Below are 18488 nucleotides of genomic sequence, written 5' to 3'. Positions count from 1 at the left end.
AGGGCAGGTATAAGGGGGGGTTCCTTTTATTGGCCATCATTCAGCAACAGAGCCCATTTCCCTCATGGTGATACAGTCCTGTAAAGCTCTGTCTTGTTGCCAGACAGAATACGTCCACTCTAACACAACTTGAAAACTGGACTTTACTTACCAGCTTATTGGTTAAGTCGCCTTGCATTGGGACACCAGGGGCGATATGCCGATAGCAGATCTGCAAATCACCTTTTCAACACTTGCCGAATATTTTAAATTTAGAAATGGCATCAAATATTTATGGGGGAACCTTACGGACTCTTACGGGCTGTTAGCCCGGAGCTTTGTGCTTGTTGTGGATTTGGTTGCAGAGAACTGCAATGAGCTCTGTGCAAATTGGCCAGCAAGTGTTGGCACCGGGAATGCAAATTCGGAAAATGCTCCCTCTTCAACAAATGCTTGGGAACATTTCAGTTTGTTTCAAGGGATCAAGGAAAACTATGAAACAGATTAGAGTAAATTCAGTGAGGACCTTGCTCCCAGAGGGAGTGCAGGCCCAGAATCAGGGTGACAGTGCTGTTCGTAAGATCTATCTTTTTATCTATTCATTCTCGGGAATGTGGGTGTCACTGGCAAGGCCGGCATTTATTGCCCATCCCTAACTGCCTCTTAAGAAGGTTCTTCTTGAACCGCTGCAGTCCGTGTGGTGAAGGTTCTCCCACTGTGGTTATTCTTTGTAATGATTTAATACGACTGAGTGACTTGCACGGTCACTCCAGAGGGAGGTTAAGAGTCAACCACGTTGGTGTAGGACTGGAGTCACGTATAGGCCCAGACCGGGTAAGGACGGCAGGTTTCCTTCCCTAAAGGACATTAGTGAACCAGTTGGGTTTTTACGACAATCCGACACCTTCACGGTCAATTTTACTGAGACCAGATTTTATTTTAAAAACTGAATTCAAATTCTCAAAATGCCAGGGTGGGATCTGAGCTCACGATCTCTGGATTACTAATCCAGGTCGCTGGGATTATTAGTCCAGTGACACAACCGCTACACTACCTTAATCTTTCTATCGACCTACACACCCGTCAAGCGTGGCTCCCTACTGGGAGTGTGGGATCGGTGAATTGACCCTGTTGAGGTATTGCACTGTTAGAAAGTTCTATTCTCTCGTTAGAATGCAGAGCGAGTGAATCAGAGGACTTACAGACTTGGATTTGGATAAACTGCCCAAAGTCTGGATGGTCTTGGACACAAGGGTCAGAGTCCGTGCTGTTAATGGGTCCTAAAGGAGAAGAAGAAATGATTAAGAGCTCCTGATCGATCCCCAACAGGCAGCAAGCCCAGAGGTGCAATAAAGAGATTCCAAACACTGGATAATTTAACAAAAAGAGGCACATTTCTTGGTGTTGTGAGTAGTGAGAAAGGGTGAAGTTTTTTGTGTTCATTATTTTGGTCTTGTCCAACCTCCCTCTGATATTTCTACATTTGTAAAATCCATTTCATAGGAACTGCTGGACGATAAAATAACCGCAGTCCATCTAGCTCGCCGTCCACCATCCCAGGTAGTCTCTGATACAACAATAATGGAGTTATTGACTAATCACTGCAATCAATCTCAATCGATGAGTCTCCAACAGACCCAGACATGAGGTGAGGAAACCCCCAGTGGTGGAGAGCTTTGAGAACCAGAGGTCCAAAGTGAACAAATTCATCTAATTGGATGTTGGTTGAACGTAAGGAAAAGCGGCAGCCAATTTGCGCACAGCAAGATCCCATAAACAATGAGGGAAATGACCAGATTTTAGTGATGTTGCTTGAGGGATGAATATTGGCCAAGACACCAGGGAGAACTCCCCCTGCTCTTCTTCAAATAGTGCCATGGGATCTTTTACGTCCACCCGAGAGGGCAGGCGGGGCCTCGGTTTAACGTCTCATCGCACTCCCTCAGTACTGCACTGGGAGTGTCAGCTTACATTCTGTGCTCAAGTCTCTGGAGTGGGACTTGAACCCACGACCTTCTGACTCGGAGGCGAGAGTGCACTGACCTGCAGCTGACACACTGAGTTAATGGAATGTGGAATGCTTTGCTTTGCCACAAGTAGGGATCAATAGCAAATCATTCAAAAAAAAGGTACTGGATAATTACTGAATGAACAGAAAAGGGTCCGGAGAGAAAGCAGATAAACAGGGTTAGCTTGTGGGCAAATGCGACTGTGTAAAATCAGTCCGGAGAGGGGTCTAAATTCCACGCAGGCAAGAGTGGCTGAATGGCACCTCTCGTGATGCTAACGTTCCCATCTCTCTGTTTGCTTGCCCTTTTGATCTCACTGCGTTTTCGAGAATTGTGTCCTGACTATTGCAATAGTTCAGCTCCTGAGTGTGTTTGCTGTGCGCGGAGTGACAAAGTCCATGTTTTGTATTTACCGGATGGTGAGGGTGAAGTTGGAACAGATTAGGTGAAAGAATCGCTGGAGCAAAAAACCGCAGGAAGATGAAACTGCTCACGGCAGTGTAGCGCACATCAGCATCACCTGGAAAAACAACACAGGTTCCAGCTTAACATGGTAACTCCTCACATATTTGGGCTTTGACTTAGATAAAAGCTTTAAGGTTCAAGAAATCGACTTTGGGGCCACAATGTTATATCTGATAGTGCAACACTACAGCTTCACATATCACAAAACATCACATCATCACATCTCTCTGGTCATCCCAAAACCGTTCATCTCTGCGCTCCTCCAAACCTGGCCTCTTGCGCATCCCCGATTTTAATCACTCCACCATTGCCTTCAGCTGCCTAGGCCCTAAGTTCTGGAATTCCCTCCCTAAACCTCTCCGTCTCTCTACCCCTCTCTCCTCCTTTAAGGCGCTCCTTAAAACCGACCTCTTTGACTAACCTTTTGGTTAAAGGCGCTATATAAATGCAAGTTGTTGTTCGTGTCTAATTCATTATTTTCTGGCAGTCGCTGTTGTAAGGTGTATAAAAGCATAAAGCAAACAACATACAAGTCACCAGCTAATCTGTTGTCAGGTGGTGTTGGTTGAGGGAGGAATGGTGGCCAGGACACGGGTGAACTCCCTTCAAACAGCGCCGAGGGAACCTTTACATCTGCTTGGACTACTGAGACAGGCAGGATTGGTTTATCATCTCATCTGAAGGTTATGTGCAGGAGAGGAGGCTATAAAATACTCCGATACACCTTTAATTACATAGAGTTACATCGAATGTACAGCACAGAATTAGGCCATTCAGCCCAACGGGTCTATGCTGGTGTTTATGCTCCACACGAGCCTCCTCCCTCCCCTCTTCATCTCACCCTATCAGCATATCCTCCTATTCCTTTCTCCCTCATGTGTTTATCCAGCTTCCCCTTAAATCCATCTACACTATTCACCTCAACTACTCCTTGTGGGAGCGAGTTCCACATTCTCACCACTCTCTGGGTAAAGAAGTTTCTCCTGAATTCCATGTTGGATTTATTAGTGACTATCTTATATTTATGACCCCTAGTTTTAGACTCCCCACAAGTGGAAACATCTTCTCTACATCTACCCTATCAAACCCCTTCATAATTTTAAAGACCTCTATCAGGTCACCCCTCAGTCTTCACTTTTCTAGAGAAAAGAGCCCCAGCCTGTTCAATCTTTCCTGATAGTTATAGCCTCTCAGTTCTGGTATCATCCTAGTAAATCTTTTCTGCACCTTCTCCAGTATCTCTATATGTTTTTTGTAATATGGAGACCAGAACTGTTCACAGTGCTCCAAGTGTGGTCCAACCAAGGTATATGGAGACTAGAACTGTTCACAGTGCTCCAAGTGTGGTCCAACCAAGGTATATGGAGACCAGAACTGTGCAGTGCTCCAAGTGTGGTCTAACCAAGGTATATGGAGACCAGAACTGTACACAGTGCTCAAAGTGTGGTCTAACTAAGGTATATGGAGACCAGAACTGTGCACAGTGCTCCAAGTGTGGTCTAAGCAAGGTTCTATACAAGTTGAACATAACTTCTCTTAATCATATGCTTCAACTGCAACAATGTCACTCGTTACCTTGGAATCGCTTGGCCGCGGATTCTCTCAGTGAGAAGAATATGTCGCACATGACAGTGGGACAACTCATGCCCGATCTCGTGATGACGTTGAAAATTCTTTCAACATATTGCCGGAGGTTGTCCTGAAATAAAATTGAACAGCGGTAATCGTGTTTTGTTTGCACGCGATCAGAACAGGTGGTCGACGCAGTAACAGCATGGGATACATGTCCAGAGACTCCACTCCCAGCACCGAGTCTCACTGGGCGGGAACGTGAATCGGAGGATGGGTTGTGGAGGTCGGTGTTCCTGATTAGTGATACTCCCAAATTTCAGGCCATTGAAATCAATGACCATGAAAATGGGAGCACAATGACAATCAGGCACGGGGCCCAATTCTCCAATCCTCGTACAATGAGATTCTCACCAGGACTGGAGTCTCCAAACATTCCCCGCATATTTACATCACGTTAGAGAATCAGAGAATCGTACAGCACAGGAGGCCATTTGTGCCTGTGCTGGCTCTTTGAAAGAGCTGTCCAATTAGTCCCACTCCCCTGCTCTTTCCCCAGAGCCCTGCAAATATTTCCCCTTCAAGTATTTATCCAATTCCCTTTTGAAAGTTATTATTGAATCTGCTTCCACCGCCCTTTCAGGCAGCGCATTCCAGATCATAACAACTCGCTGCGTAAAAAAATATTCTCATCTCCCCTCTGGTTTTTTTGCCAATTACCTTAAATCTGTGTCCTCTGGTTACCGACCCTCCTGCCACTGGAAACAGTTTCTCCTTATTTACTCTATCAAAACTGTTCTTGATTTTGAACACCTCTATTAAATCTCCCCTTAACCTTCTCTGTTCCAAGGAGAACAACCCCAGCTTCTCTAGTCTCTCCACATTGAATTTTTTTCTCAGGATGTGGGCGTCGCTGGCGAGGCCGGCATTTATTGCCCATCCCTAGTTGCCCCTTGAGAAGGTGGTGGTGAGCCGCCTTCCTGAACCGCTGCAGTCCGTGTGGTGAAGGTTCTCCCACAGTGGTTATTCTTTGTAGCGATTTAATACGACTGAGTGACTTGCTGGGTCACTCCAGAGGGCAGTTAAGAGTCAACCACGTTGGTGTGGGAATGGAGTCACATATAGGCCCAGACCGGGTAAGGACGGCAGGTTTCCTTCCCTAAAGGACATTAGTGAACCAGATGGGTTTTTACAACAATCCGACACCTTCACGGTCACTTTTACTGAGACCGACTTTTTAATTTCCAGATTTATTCTTTTTATGAACTGAATTCAAATTCCGAAATGGTGGGATTTAAACTCATTCTCCAGATTACTGTTCCAGTAATATAACCACGGCACTAACTGATCTTCAGATGCTGAAAGTTATTAAGTAGAATTCGCAGTGCATTGAAGACTGTTGATCACCAACGTTAAAACGTCTTACCATATTAGATTCCAGGTTCTCGCTATCCTTCAGTTTAACTGGGTCAATTTCACAGGGTTTGTGTATTTCACATATCTGTGCAATAAAAGCAACAAAAGGTTTTGGTATCAGCTGTGTTAATATCTGTCAATCGGCTTAAATAATGCAAACGAGTTTTCTACAATCCCTATCCGACACATTAATTTGAAGCCTCCCCTTTAACCCAAGAGTGCAGCGGAATTGGAAATTGTTCTGCAAATGGTGAATTCTAAATTATGCCCTCCTTCATACCCCCCGTTAGATTCACCGCAAACTTCATGTTAGATTCAGATGCTGATTTAAATTAAGAATGACAAAGGTTTCACCCCTGGAATATCAGCTCACAGCTCTGAATCTCTCCCGCGATACTGCACTGACCTGCCCTGAATTTCCAGCATTTTCTGTTCTGGTTTGAAATTAATAACTGCCTTTCTGACCAGCGGGGACTGATTAAATCAAATTCCCTCTTTATTATGTGGGATTCTGAGTGTTTTTTTGCTGGTGTTTTGGGGATTGAATATTCCCTGATTCTGCCCATTTTGCTTCCAATTTATGTTATGTACACCAGGCATAGCGGCTGCTGATCTCTGCAAATAATGACACTGGTTTCTAGTGAATGAATTAGTCCCATTCACCGTGATTCGGGTCCACTGCCCACTGTGGCTGATTTCCTGTTGAGTGAAGCTCTCAGCCAAGGGGGCTAAATTATAAAATGTAACACGACAAGTAAACACTGGTGAGTCCCAGAAATTGTAGGTGTGGGTGAGTGTGAGAAGGTGTGTGTGTCTATGTGTGTGTGTCTGTATGTGTGGGTCTGTGCGTGTGTGTGTGTGTGTGTGTGTGTGTATATTGGGGTGTATGTGTGTGCGTGTGTGTGTGTGCCTGTCTGTGTATATGTGTGTGTGTATGTCTGTGTATATATGGGGGGTGTGTGTCTGCGTGTGTGTGCCTCTGTCTGTCTGTGTATATGTGTGTGTGTGTGTGTATATATGGGGGTGTGTGTGTGTGTGTATATGGGTGTGTGTGTGTGTGTGTGTGTATATGGGTGTGTGTGTGTATGGGTGTGTGTGTATATATTGGTTTGGAAGTCCTTTAACCAGCAGAGCTGAGATGTGCTGCTCACCTCGTCGATGATGGGTTTGATGGTGACCTGCAGGTAATGCCTCCCGGCCAGTTTCATCGTCTCATCGATACACTTGGAGGTCAAGGAGTTCCCGCGGAAGATGGTGTTTGGATCCCTGAAAAGAAACAAATCTGCATCACCAGTGCTCGGCCAAACTAGCGGAACACAGTGAGCAAAGCTTTATGGAAGGAAGCGGTGACTGAGAGGCTGTGAGACTCTACTCCCTCCACAGGGAACCTTGCAGGGGACAATCACATCTCACATTTTCCTCACAACATCTCGAAGACCACGGCTCCAGTCTCACCTCCGACACCAACATCTTCAGCTGCTGTTGGCTCACTGCTCATTAACAAGCAGCAGGTCTTTTCCATCCTGCTGGGGGAGTGGGGGATCTGCCGACGGAACACCCCCTCATTAGGGGATCTTTCAGGTGCAGTGGCTGGGGGGCCGGGCTAACGGAGGTCTGTCTGACGCTCTCGATATGAACCAGCAACAACCTGCATTTATATAGCGCCTTTAACGTAGTAAAACATCCCAAGGCGCTTCACAGGAGCGATTATCAGACAAAATTTGACACCGAGCCACATAAGGAGATATTGGGACAGGTGACCAAAAACATGGTCAAAGAGGTGGGTTTTAAGGAGCATCTTAAAGGAGGAGAGAGAGGCGGAGAGGTTTAGGGAGGGAATTCCAGAGCTTAGGGCCCAGGCAGCTGAAGGCACGGCCGCCAATGGTGGAGCGAAGGAAATCGGGGATGAGCAAGAGGCCAGAATTGGAGGAGCGCAGAGATCTCGGAGGGTTGTAGGGCTGGAGGGGGTTACAGCGATAGGGAGGGGTGAGGGCCATGGAGGGATTTGAACACAAGGATAAGAATTTTAAAATGGAGCCAACGTAACATGACAGTGGAGTTAAGAGAGAAACAAAAAGACAGAAAAAAGCAGTTTCCGTATTAATCTAAACGCATGCACCACTCGGAATCAGTGCGATGATTATTTTTCTTTTTACTTACAAGGTCCTGTTTATTTCAGCATTTGCAATGGCGCTGATGAAAGGAACAATCTTTCCGTAATGCAGGAAGAGTCTGACCAGCGGTACCGCGGCTTCCTGCTTCTCTCGGCAAACTTCACCCAACACGTGAGCGGCAGAGGCTGAAACTGGCTGTGGAGAGTGAGGGGGGAAGAGCAGAAAAAACTACGTCACTGTCCTTTAGTTGTCAAGAAACTTGTCGCTCGACTTTATTCCTCATCACCGGAGGGAGAACGGGAACAGCGAGGTTCTGTTATCTTAAGCAGGGAAAAGAGGTGACGACGCACGGCAGGAATCACTGCACAGAAGGCGGCCGTTTGGCCCATCGCACCTGTACTAGCTCTTAAGCAGGAGCTGTCGACTCTAATAAACTGTTTCCCTGCCCTTTCCCTCCCGTTTCTGTTTACATTCAAATACCAACCCAATTCCTTTTCGAATTATGTTTATCGTAGCCCCTTGCGGTAAAACACTTTAGCCAGGAATTTCCTCAGACTTGCTCCCGCTCCACCACTGTCTTTGCTGTAAATACTGTTTCCAGGTGATGTACTAACAGGACGTCAACAGGAGGGGGCAGCAACGTGCTGTACAACTGCACCATGTAACGGGGGTCGAGAGGCCTTGAGCTAAATTGTCACTCCAAAGAGAAGTTAATCACAAAAGGTGCAATCTGCAACAGCAAAAAGGGGCTCATTTCTCAACCTGAAATTGGTCCCATTTTAATTTCTCTACAATGAACAGAAACAAAAACTGTACAAGAATTAAATAGAATGTACAGCACGGAAACAGGCCATTCGGCCCATCTGGTCTATGCCGGTGTTTATGCTCCACACGAGCCTCATCCCATCCTATCAGCATATCCTTCTATTCCTTTCTCCCTCATGTGTTTATCCAGCTTCCCCTTAAATCCATCTGCACTATTCACCTCAACTACTCCTTGTGGTGACGAGTTCCACATTCTCACCACTCTCTGGGTAAAGAAGTTTCTCCTGAATTCCCTATTGGATTTATTAGTGACTGTCTTATATTTATGGCCCCTAATTCTCGTCTCCCCCACATGTGGAAACATTTTCTCTACGTCTACCCTATCAAACCCCTTCATAATCTTAAAAGGCCTCTATCAGGTCACCCCTCAGTCTTCTCTTTTCTAGAGAAAAAAGCCCCAACCTGTTCAATCTTTCCTGATAGTTTATAACCTCTCAGTTCTGGTCAATCTTTTTTGCACTTTCTCCAGTGTCTCTATATCCTTTTTATAATATGGAGACCAGAACCCTGCACACTGCTCTAATTGTGCTCTTACCAAGGTTCTATACGTTTAACATAAACTTCTCTGCTTTTGAAGAAGAAACAATTCTTTTATTGCTCATCAGTTGAGGGTGTTTGTTTGTTTGAACATTTAATGCATCACAATCAAAGATCTCAAGAGTTGTGCCCAATATTGTCTTATTTTTTCAAGGAAAATGAAGATTTTAACCCGTGCTCCTACCGGGTGAGGCTCCAAACCAGAAGCAACGTTTTCAAATGTTTACCCCGCAGTTCTGTAAGTTGTTACAGAAATCGTTCCTCGGCCGATTAGGCTAGGGTTAGTGTCAGGGTTAGGGTAAGGGTCATTGTTAGGTTTAGGGTTAGGGTTAGGGTAGTGTCAGGATTAGGGTCAGGGTCAGGGTCAGTATTAGGGTCAGGGTCAGGGTCAGGATTAGGGTCAGGGTCAGTATTAGGGTCAGTGTTAGGTTAGGGTCAGTGTCAGGTCAGGGTCATTGTTAGGTTTAGGGTCATTGTTAGGTTTAGGGGCAGTGTTAGGGTCAGTGTTAGGTTTAGGGGCAGTGTTAGGTTTAGGGGCAGTGTTAGGGGCAGTGTTAGATTTAGGGTCAGTATTAGGTTTAGGGTCATTGTTAGGTTTAAGGGCAGTGTTAGGGTCAGTGTTAGGTTTAGGGGCAGTGTTAGGTTTAGGGACAGTGTTAGGGGCAGTGTTAGATTTAGGGGCAGTGTTAGGTTTAGGGTCATTGTTAGGTTTAGGGGCAGTGTTAGGGTCAGTGTTAGGTTTAGGGGCAGTGTTAGGTTTAGGGACAGTGTTAGGGGCAGTGTTAGATTTAGGGTCAGTATTAGGTTTAGGGTCATTGTTCGGGGCAGTGTTAGGTTTAGGGGCAGTGTTAGGGTCAGTGTTAGGTTTAGGGGCAGTGTTAAGGTCAGTGTTAGGTTTAGGGGCAGTGTTAGGTTTAGGGGCAGTGTTAGGTTTAGGGGCAGTATTAGGTTTAGGGTCATTGTTCGGGGCAGTGTTAGGGTCAGTGTTAGGTTTAGGGTCAGTGTTAGGTTTAGGGGCAGTGTTAGGTTTAGGGGCAGTGTTAGGTTTAGGGGCAGTGTTAGGTTTAGGGGCAGTGTTAGGTTTAGGGGCAGTGTTAGGGTCAGTGTTAGGTTTAGGGTCAGTATTAGGGTCAGTGTTAGGTTTAGGGTCAGTATTAGGGTCAGTGTTAGGTTTAGGGGCAGTGTTAGGTTTAGGGACAGTGTTAGGGGCAGTGTTAGATTTAGGGTCAGTATTAGGTTTAGGGTCATTGTTCGGGGCAGTGTTAGGTTTAGGGGCAGTGTTAGGGTCAGTGTTAGGTTTAGGGGCAGTGTTAGGGTCAGTGTTAGGTTTAGGGACAGTGTTAGGGTCAGTGTTAGGTTTAGGGGCAGTGTTAAGGTCAGTGTTAGGTTTAGGGGCAGTGTTAAGGTCAGTGTTAGGTTTAGGGGCAGTGTTAGGTTTAGGGACAGTGTTAGGGTCAGTGTTAGATTTAGGGTCAGTATTAGGTTTAGGGTCATTGTTCGGGGCAGTGTTAGGTTTAGGGGCAGTGTTAGGGTCAGTGTTAGGTTTAGGGGCAGTGTTAGGGTCAGTGTTAGGTTTAGGGACAGTGTTAGGGGCAGTGTTAGATTTAGGGTCAGTATTAGGTTTAGGGTCATTGTTCGGGGCAGTGTTAGGTTTAGGGGCAGTGTTAGGGTCAGTGTTAGGTTTAGGGGCAGTGTTAGGGTCAGTGTTAGGTTTAGGGGCAGTGTTAAGGTCAGTGTTAGGTTTAGGGGCAGTGTTAGGTTTAGGGACAGTGTTAGGGTCAGTGTTAGGTTTAGGGACAGTGTTAGGGTCAGTGTTAGGTTTAGGGGCAGTGTTAAGGTCAGTGTTAGGTTTAGGGTCATTGTTAGGTTTAGGGACAGTGTTAGGGTCAGTGTTAGGTTTAGGGACACTGTTAGGGTCAGTGTTAGGTTTAGGGACAGTGTTAGGGTCAGTGTTAGGTTTAGGGACAGTGTTAGGGTCAGTGTTAGGTTTAGGGACAGTGTTAGGGTCAGTGTTAGGTTTAGGGGCAGTGTTAAGGTCAGTGTTAGGTTTAGGGGCAGTGTTAGGTTTAGGGACAGTGTTAGGGTCAGTGTTAGGTTTAGGGACAGTGTTAGGGTCAGTGTTAGGTTTAGGGGCAGTGTTAAGGTCAGTGTTAGGTTTAGGGTCATTGTTAGGTTTAGGGACAGTGTTAGGGTCAGTGTTAGGTTTAGGGGCAGTGTTAGGTTTAGGGACAGTGTTAGGGGCAGTGTTAGATTTAGGGTCAGTATTAGGTTTAGGGTCATTGTTCGGGGCAGTGTTAGGTTTAGGGGCAGTGTTAGGGTCAGTGTTAGGTTTAGGGGCAGTGTTAGGGTCAGTGTTAGGTTTAGGGACAGTGTTAGGGTCAGTGTTAGGTTTAGGGTCAGTATTAGGGGAAGTGTTAGGTTTAGGGTCATTGTTCGGGGCATTGTTAGGTTTAGGGGCAGTGTTAGGGTCATTGTTAGGTTTAGGGGCAGTGTTAGGTTTAGGGACAGTGTTAGGGTCAGTGTTAGGTTTAGGGTCATTGTTAGGTTTAGGGTCATTGTTCGGGGCAGTGTTAGGTTTAGGGTCAGTATTAGGTTTAGGGTCATTGTTCGGGGCAGTGTTAGGTTTAGGGGCAGTGTTAGGTTTAGGGTCATTGTTCGGGGCAGTGTTAGGTTTAGGGTCAGTATTAGGTTTAGGGTCATTGTTCGGGGCAGTGTTAGGTTTAGGGGCAGTGTTAGGTTTAGGGTCATTGTTCGGGGCAGTGTTAGGTTTAGGGGCAGTGTTAGGTTTAGGGTCATTGTTCGGGGCAGTGTTAGGTTTAGGGGCAGTGTTAGGGGCAGTGTTAGATTTAGGGTCAGTATTAGGTTTAGGGTCATTGTTCGGGGCAGTGTTAGGTTTAGGGGCAGTGTTAGGTTTAGGGTCAGTGTTAGGTTTAGGGTCAGTGTTAGGGTCAGTGTTAGGTTTAGGGGCAGTGTTAGGGTCAGTGTTAGGTTTAGGGGCAGTGTTAGGGTCAGTGTTAGCATGCCAGCCGTACCTCAACATCTGCTGATTTTAATAAAAGGTTTCTCAGTGGATCGTAGTAATGAGAAAGGAAAACATGGTCCTCAGTGTAAACAATATTCAACCGTAAGGAACCCAAGTCCACTGGTTTAATCGGCTTGCCGTTATCTCTTGGCTGCAGGAAGTACCTGTGATATTTGGCAAACAAAACAGCAAGAAAGAAATTTGTCTATTTTCTTATCGCAGTTTTCACAATATAAATATCTAATAAATATTCAGAAACTTTTACACACTTGCCTTTCACATTAATTCAATATAGTTTTCTACAAAATACACGAAGCATATTCCACGCGTATCGATATATGGCGACAGACACCAGTACCTATCTCAGATACGGTACATTGGACACGAGATCAAATCCCACTGTAGCCGTTTGTGAAACTGAATTCAGTAAATCTGGAAATCCATGCGTTGACACCAGAAAAAAAAACCATGGAAAGTTCCAGATTGTCGTAAAAACCCAACTGGTTCACGAATGTCCTTGAGGGAAGGAAAACTGCCATCCTTACCCGGTCTGGCCTACAAGTGACTCCATCCCACACCATGTAGATGCCTCTTATTGCCCTTGGGGTAACCAAGGATGGGCAATAAATACTGGTTCGTCAGCGTCTCCCACATCCCAAGAGAGAATACAAAAGTACATAATGGCCCAGATCTTGCTGGAGTGGGGCCTCTCGTGACGAGCCCCGTTAGTGAGACATTTTCCCTCACCCTTCAGCTCGAATATAATTTGCGCCGAACTTGCTGGAAGTGCGAGCTGATAACGGGGCGGGGAGGGAGGCGGGGGATCCGGGACCTCAGTGAACGAGGGGACCAACAGTCTATCTCCTTAAACAATGAGATTTAAGGATTGGGAAAGAAACAGAGGAATGACGGAGAAGGAAATCGGGTGAATTAGAGTCAAATCAGGAACAGAAAGAGAAATAAAGAGAGAGGAAAGAAAGATTGGATTAAGAGAGAGAAAAAAAGAGACAGAAAGCAAAAACAAGAAAAAAAGAAAAGAATTTTAAATTTTACATTTTTAAAATCTCAAACGACAATTTACTCCCTGCAGGAATGAGACTGAACAGTTTAAATTGTTCCCTTTCTGGGCCGGAGAGATTGATCGGCATCACATTAATAGTTATCACATCTTTAAAAAGGTCCTTATGCTGTTAATCACCAGCCCTAACTTTCCGCAGTGAGTTTAACGGGCAATTAATGTGCAAATCCAGCAAGTTCTTAAAAATAACGGGGAGGTTGAGGACGAGATGCCGTTTGTGTGGAGCAAACGGAGGAGCGGAGTAAATCGACCAGCAAATTCTGGAGATTCCCAACTCACGGCGTTTCTCTCAATCCCCTGAACCCGTTGGCCGATTCACGCATTAATAACGGCGTCCGTCGTTAACACACCGTTACTTTCCAGGACGATTTGGACCATTGATTTCCCTCATACTATTTTGACATGTTTTCAAGAATGATATGACTGTGACGGTCATTACACACACGGTCAATTCAACATCGGGCTGTTCAACCATAGTGGGAGGGGGGGGGTTTCGAACCCCAATCTTGACCTCAGCCAACACACACTCACCCCGTGCACTTTCCCATTGGGGTTGCTGGATCGCAATTGCGGAGGGAAAACCTGCTCTGGTTTTCCTCTTCCTAACGCAGGGGGGTAAGGCCCAATTGCAGGACCCCGACCCTCCTTCCGGCCGAGGTCAGGTAACTCAGCACGGACTGAGGATTCGACCTGGGTCTCTCTGGCCCTGCAGGGCTCAGCTCGCCCCTGGACAAACTTGTCGAGTCATCGGGCTAGCCCTGCGTTAAATTCTCGCAAAGAACGGCCACGCAGACTCACTGTATTCAAACTTTTAGGAACAGGAAGAGGCCATTCAGCCCCTCGAGCCTGTTCCGCCACTCAACTAGATCATGGCTGATCTGTATCTTAACTCTATCTACCTGCCTTGGTTCCGTAACCCTTAATCCCCTCACCCAACAAAAATCGATCAATCTCAGTTTTGAAATTTTCAATTGACCCCCAGCCCCAACAGCTCTTTGGGGGAGAAAGTTCCAGATTCCCCCTCCCCTTTGTGTGAAGAAATCCTAACCAATTCCCTACCCATGTCAATAGGTTGCCTCTAATTCCATGCGCTCTCATTTTTGTTAACAGTCTCTTATGTGGAACATTTTACTACACTCCGTGCTGCTTTTCCATATTGCGAGCTATTTCTTACAGCTTCTTTGCATTCATGAGAGACAAACGTCAAGAGAGAAAGCACACAGCCTGTTAAACTCGTTCTAGGACATACTCAGGAGTGACAGGAGTGGGCAATTAATTTCCTTGCTGACTTTCCTCCTTAAAGCTTCTCAGGAACACACCATGTGGGAAATTCGATGTGCTGTCAATCCACAGTCACACACTAACACACTGTCACATGGGGCATTGTCCTAATCCATGAATTCTACATTACACGGAGTGACAACATTTCATATCAGCAACAGCCGACATTGTAAGACATTGTTGTGTTGGAGGATACAGTTATTTAGGCAGACGATAGCTATAAACTTAGTTTAGAATGGAACTGTAGTAGGGGAGTCAGTGCCATACAATGCAAGTAACTAACTGCTGGGTGAATATCTTCAGGAATAATGCTTCTTCTGTTCACCCATTTGAAAGCAAGGATTGCACATGGTGACATAGAGCAAAATGATGCCTTACAGCATGTTTGTAACATCAGTGTCACAAGAACACAGGATATGGGGATGGTTTAGCCCACAGAGACTCGGCAAGTGTGACATTTTGATGTGTTACCAACATTCTGGAGATGCGATGCTTTGACGCGCGGCTTAAATTTAAGTCCGATCCTGTGCTCCACTCCTCCCCTCGCCTGTCGGTACACCGACCTGACACACCCTCAATCCACCAGTCCAACTGGAGGCTCAGTTCAATTACATTCTGACCTGCTGCACTTTTGCCACCAGCAGTGGGTGATTATCCAGTGTGGTGACCGGACCTGAACACTTCAACAAAGTGACCAAACTCAACGTGTTAACAGCTGCTCAACCAGCTCCGTAAAAATAGTAACATTAAACTCAAGGGAGCCCTTAATTACCATGCTTGATGGGAAGACGACTGTTTAAGGATCTTCAAAGGAAGTCGCAGTTCTCCAAGAAATTCATCCCCAAACTTCAAGTTACTGGCGTTCCAAAGATCAATCCTGGAAAAATAACATTCGCTGTTTCAGGAGATGTGAAACACGTCACAGGGTATCACAGAACACTGATGCTTATTATGGAAGGTAGCAGACTCTTCTAATACGTATCTTAATACGGGTTATGGTGGTGTAATGGGTATGTTAGTGGACCAATAATCCAGAGTCCTGGACTAGTAATCCAGAGTCCTGGACCAATAATCCAGAGTCCTGGACCAGTAATCCAGAGTCCTGGACCAATAATCCAGAGTCCTGGACTAGTAATCCAGAGTCCTGGACCAATAATCCAGAGTCCTGGACTAGTAATCCAGAGTCCTGGACCAATAATCCAGAGTCCTGGACTAGTAATCCAGAGTCCTGGACCAATAATCCAGAGTCCTGGACCAGTAATCCAGAGTCCTGGACCAATAATCCAGAGTCCTGGACTAGTAATCCAGAGTCCTGGACCAGTAATCCAGAGTCCTGGACCAATAATCCAGAGTCCTGGACTAGTAATCCAGAGTCCTGGACCAATAATCCAGAGTCCTGGACCAATAATCCAGAGTCCTGGACCAATAATCCAGAGTCCTGGACTAGTAATCCAGAGTCCTGGACCAATAATCCAGAGTCCTGGACTAGTAATCCAGAGTCCTGGACTAGTAATCCAGAGTCCTGAACCAATAATCCAGAGAATATGAGTTCAAATCCCAATGTGGCAGTTTGAGAGTTTGATTTCAGTTTTAAAAATCTGGAAATGATAACTAGGAAGCTGTCAGATTATCGTAAAAACCCAACGAGTTCACTAATGTCCTTTGAGGAAGGAAACCTGCCGTCCTTACCCGGCCTGGGCCTATATGTGACTCCAGTCCCACACCTAACGTGGTCGACTATTAACTGCTCTCTAAAGTTGCTGAGCAAGACACTCAGTTAAGGGCAACTAGGGATTGGTAATAATTGCCGGCCTTGCAGTGATGCCCAGGTCCTGAGAACGAATAATAAAAAAAACTATACCACTGGCACTATTTTTAATGACCGTTTTACACTGGTCCAAACTCAATATTTACACCACAGCACAATTTAATATTTTCAGTCCCTCTGTAATCACACAGACGATGTTTCGTGTATTATTATATTATTAACTGAGTGAATCTGTGATCTAAGCACACAGCCTAGCTGGGATGGAGCTCGGTGCCTCGGTGCCAATTCTCCAAACCACTGACTGCATTGTCCTCTCTGACCCAGCACTGAACACAGGAACAGGAGGAGGCCATTCAGCCCCTTGAGCCTGTTCCGCCATTCAATTAGATCATGGCTGTTCTGTATCTTAACTCCACTTACCCGCCTCGGTTGCACAACCCATAATACCCTTACCTAACAAAAATCGATCAATCTCAGTCTTGAAAGCTCCAATTGACCCCCAGCCTCAACAGCTTTTTGGGGGGGAGAGAGTTCCAGATTCCCACTCCCCTTTGTGTGAAGAAGTGCTTCCTGACATCACCCCTGAACGGCCCAGCTCTAATTTTAAGGTTCTGCCCCCTTGTTCTGGACTCCCCCCACCAGAGGAAATAGTTTCTCTCTATCGACACTATCAAATCCTTTAATCATCTTAAACACCTCGATTAGATCTCCCCTTAATCTTCTATACTCGAGGGAATACAAGCCCAGTCTATGCAACCTGTCCTCATAATTTAACCCTTTTAGCCCCGGTATCATTCTGGTGAATCTGCACTGCACCCCCTCCAGTCATGTGCGCATCACTTTCGATGATTACCAGTTGCTTGCAGTCCCCAGCTAAATCCAATATATTTTGGAAGTGCGGCCTTCGATAAGGCATTGCATAAGCAGACTCATGAGTAAGGTCAGAGCGTGTGGAGTCAGGGGACAGGTAGCAGAATGGATAGCAAACTGGCTACAAAACAGAAAACAGAGAGTAGGGGTTAAGGGTAGCTCCTCAGACTGGCGAAAGGTGGGAAGTGGTGTTCCACAGGGATCGGTGCTGGGACCACTGTTGTTCACAATTTACATCAACGATTTGGACTCGGGAATCGGAAAAACAATTTCAAAATTTGCGGCCAACATCAAATTGGGGGGTGTGGTTAATCCCGAGGAGGACTGCGACAAAATACAGGAAAACATTAACAAACTTGCAGAATGTAATTGGCAAAAGAATTTCAATATAGCTAAGTGTGAGGTGGTGCATTTTGGTAGGAATAATAAAGGAACCACATACTGCTTGGATAATAAGACTCTAAATGGGATTGAGGAGCAGAGGGGCCTGGGGGTACAGATACACAAATCACTAAAAGTAGCGACACAGGTTAATAAGGCCATAAAAAAGCAAACCAAGCACTGGGGTTCATTTCTAAAGGGATAGAATTGAAAAGCAGATAAGTTATATTAAACGTGTATAGAACCTTGGTTAGTCCACACTTGGAGCACTGAACAGTTCTGGTCTCCATAATATAGAAAGGATATAGAGGCACTGGAAAAGATGCAAAAAAGATTTACTAGGATGATACCAGAACTGAGAAGTTATACCTTTCAGGAAAGGCTGAACAGGCTGAAGCTCTTTTCTCTAGAAAAGAGAAGACTGAGGAGTGACCTGATAGAGAAAGATTATGAAAGGGTTTGATAGGGTAGACGTAGAGAAGATGTTTCCACTTGCGGGGAAGGCCAGAACCAGGGGCCATAAATATAAGATAGTCACTAATAAATCCAATAGGGAATTCAGGGAGTGTTGAGAATGTGGAACTCACTATCACATGGAGTAGTTGAGGTGAATAGTATCGATGCATTTAAGGGGAAGCTGGATAAATACATGAGGGAGAAAGGAATAGAAGGATATGCTGATAGGGTGAGATGAAATAGGGAGGGAGGGGGCGCGTGTGGAGCATAAACACCGGGATAGACCAGATGGGCCGAATGGCCTGTATCTGTGCTGCAAATTCGATGTAATTCTATGTCCTTTGTAGCTCTGGTTTGAAGGGAACGACACAGTAAAACTCTTTATCAAATCAATTTTATCGCGGGTGGAAAGCACGTCTCAAGTTACATTCAAACTGCTCCCAATCAGCATTGCACCAGTTACTGCAAAAGAAACTCAGCATCCAAGAACTAACAGGAAACATTTCAAAATGTGCTTGTCACGAACCAAATTTTAAAAGTGCGATCTTGCGGTGAATGACAAGAGCCCAATTTTTAAAAAAAAACATTTCCTGTTAGTGCAGCAGTGTTGAAATGGGATGTTTACCACAGTATTCTGGGAGAGGAAGTACAAGGAACAGGTCAATTCCCTACAGGGTCTGAAAGGAAATCATGGAACGGGAGGAAAACAGGATAGGAG

General features: G+C 45.6%; 1 protein-coding gene across 2 annotated transcripts in view; it reads right to left on the bottom strand.

Moving 5' to 3' along the window:
• The window catches only part of rasa3 (RAS p21 protein activator 3), a 121110-nt gene that overhangs the window by 16994 nt on the left and 85628 nt on the right, over positions 1-18488 (bottom strand). For both annotated transcript variants that reach the window (XM_067986636.1, XM_067986635.1), the window contains exons 9-16: positions 15068-15172; positions 11947-12100; positions 7599-7747; positions 6590-6704; positions 5449-5523; positions 4029-4152; positions 2402-2508; positions 1182-1259 (exon numbers count right to left, since the gene is read on the bottom strand). In XM_067986636.1, coding sequence (XP_067842737.1) covers positions 1182-1259; positions 2402-2508; positions 4029-4152; positions 5449-5523; positions 6590-6704; positions 7599-7747; positions 11947-12100; positions 15068-15172 — 907 coding nt within the window. The remainder of the gene's footprint in view (positions 1-1181; positions 1260-2401; positions 2509-4028; positions 4153-5448; positions 5524-6589; positions 6705-7598; positions 7748-11946; positions 12101-15067; positions 15173-18488) is intronic.

Source organism: Heptranchias perlo, chromosome 6 (genome assembly GCF_035084215.1).
Source record: "Heptranchias perlo isolate sHepPer1 chromosome 6, sHepPer1.hap1, whole genome shotgun sequence".
Lineage (NCBI taxonomy): Eukaryota > Metazoa > Chordata > Chondrichthyes > Hexanchiformes > Hexanchidae > Heptranchias > Heptranchias perlo.
Note: the sequence above shows the minus strand (reverse complement) of the source record. Positions and strands in the feature narration are given on the sequence as shown.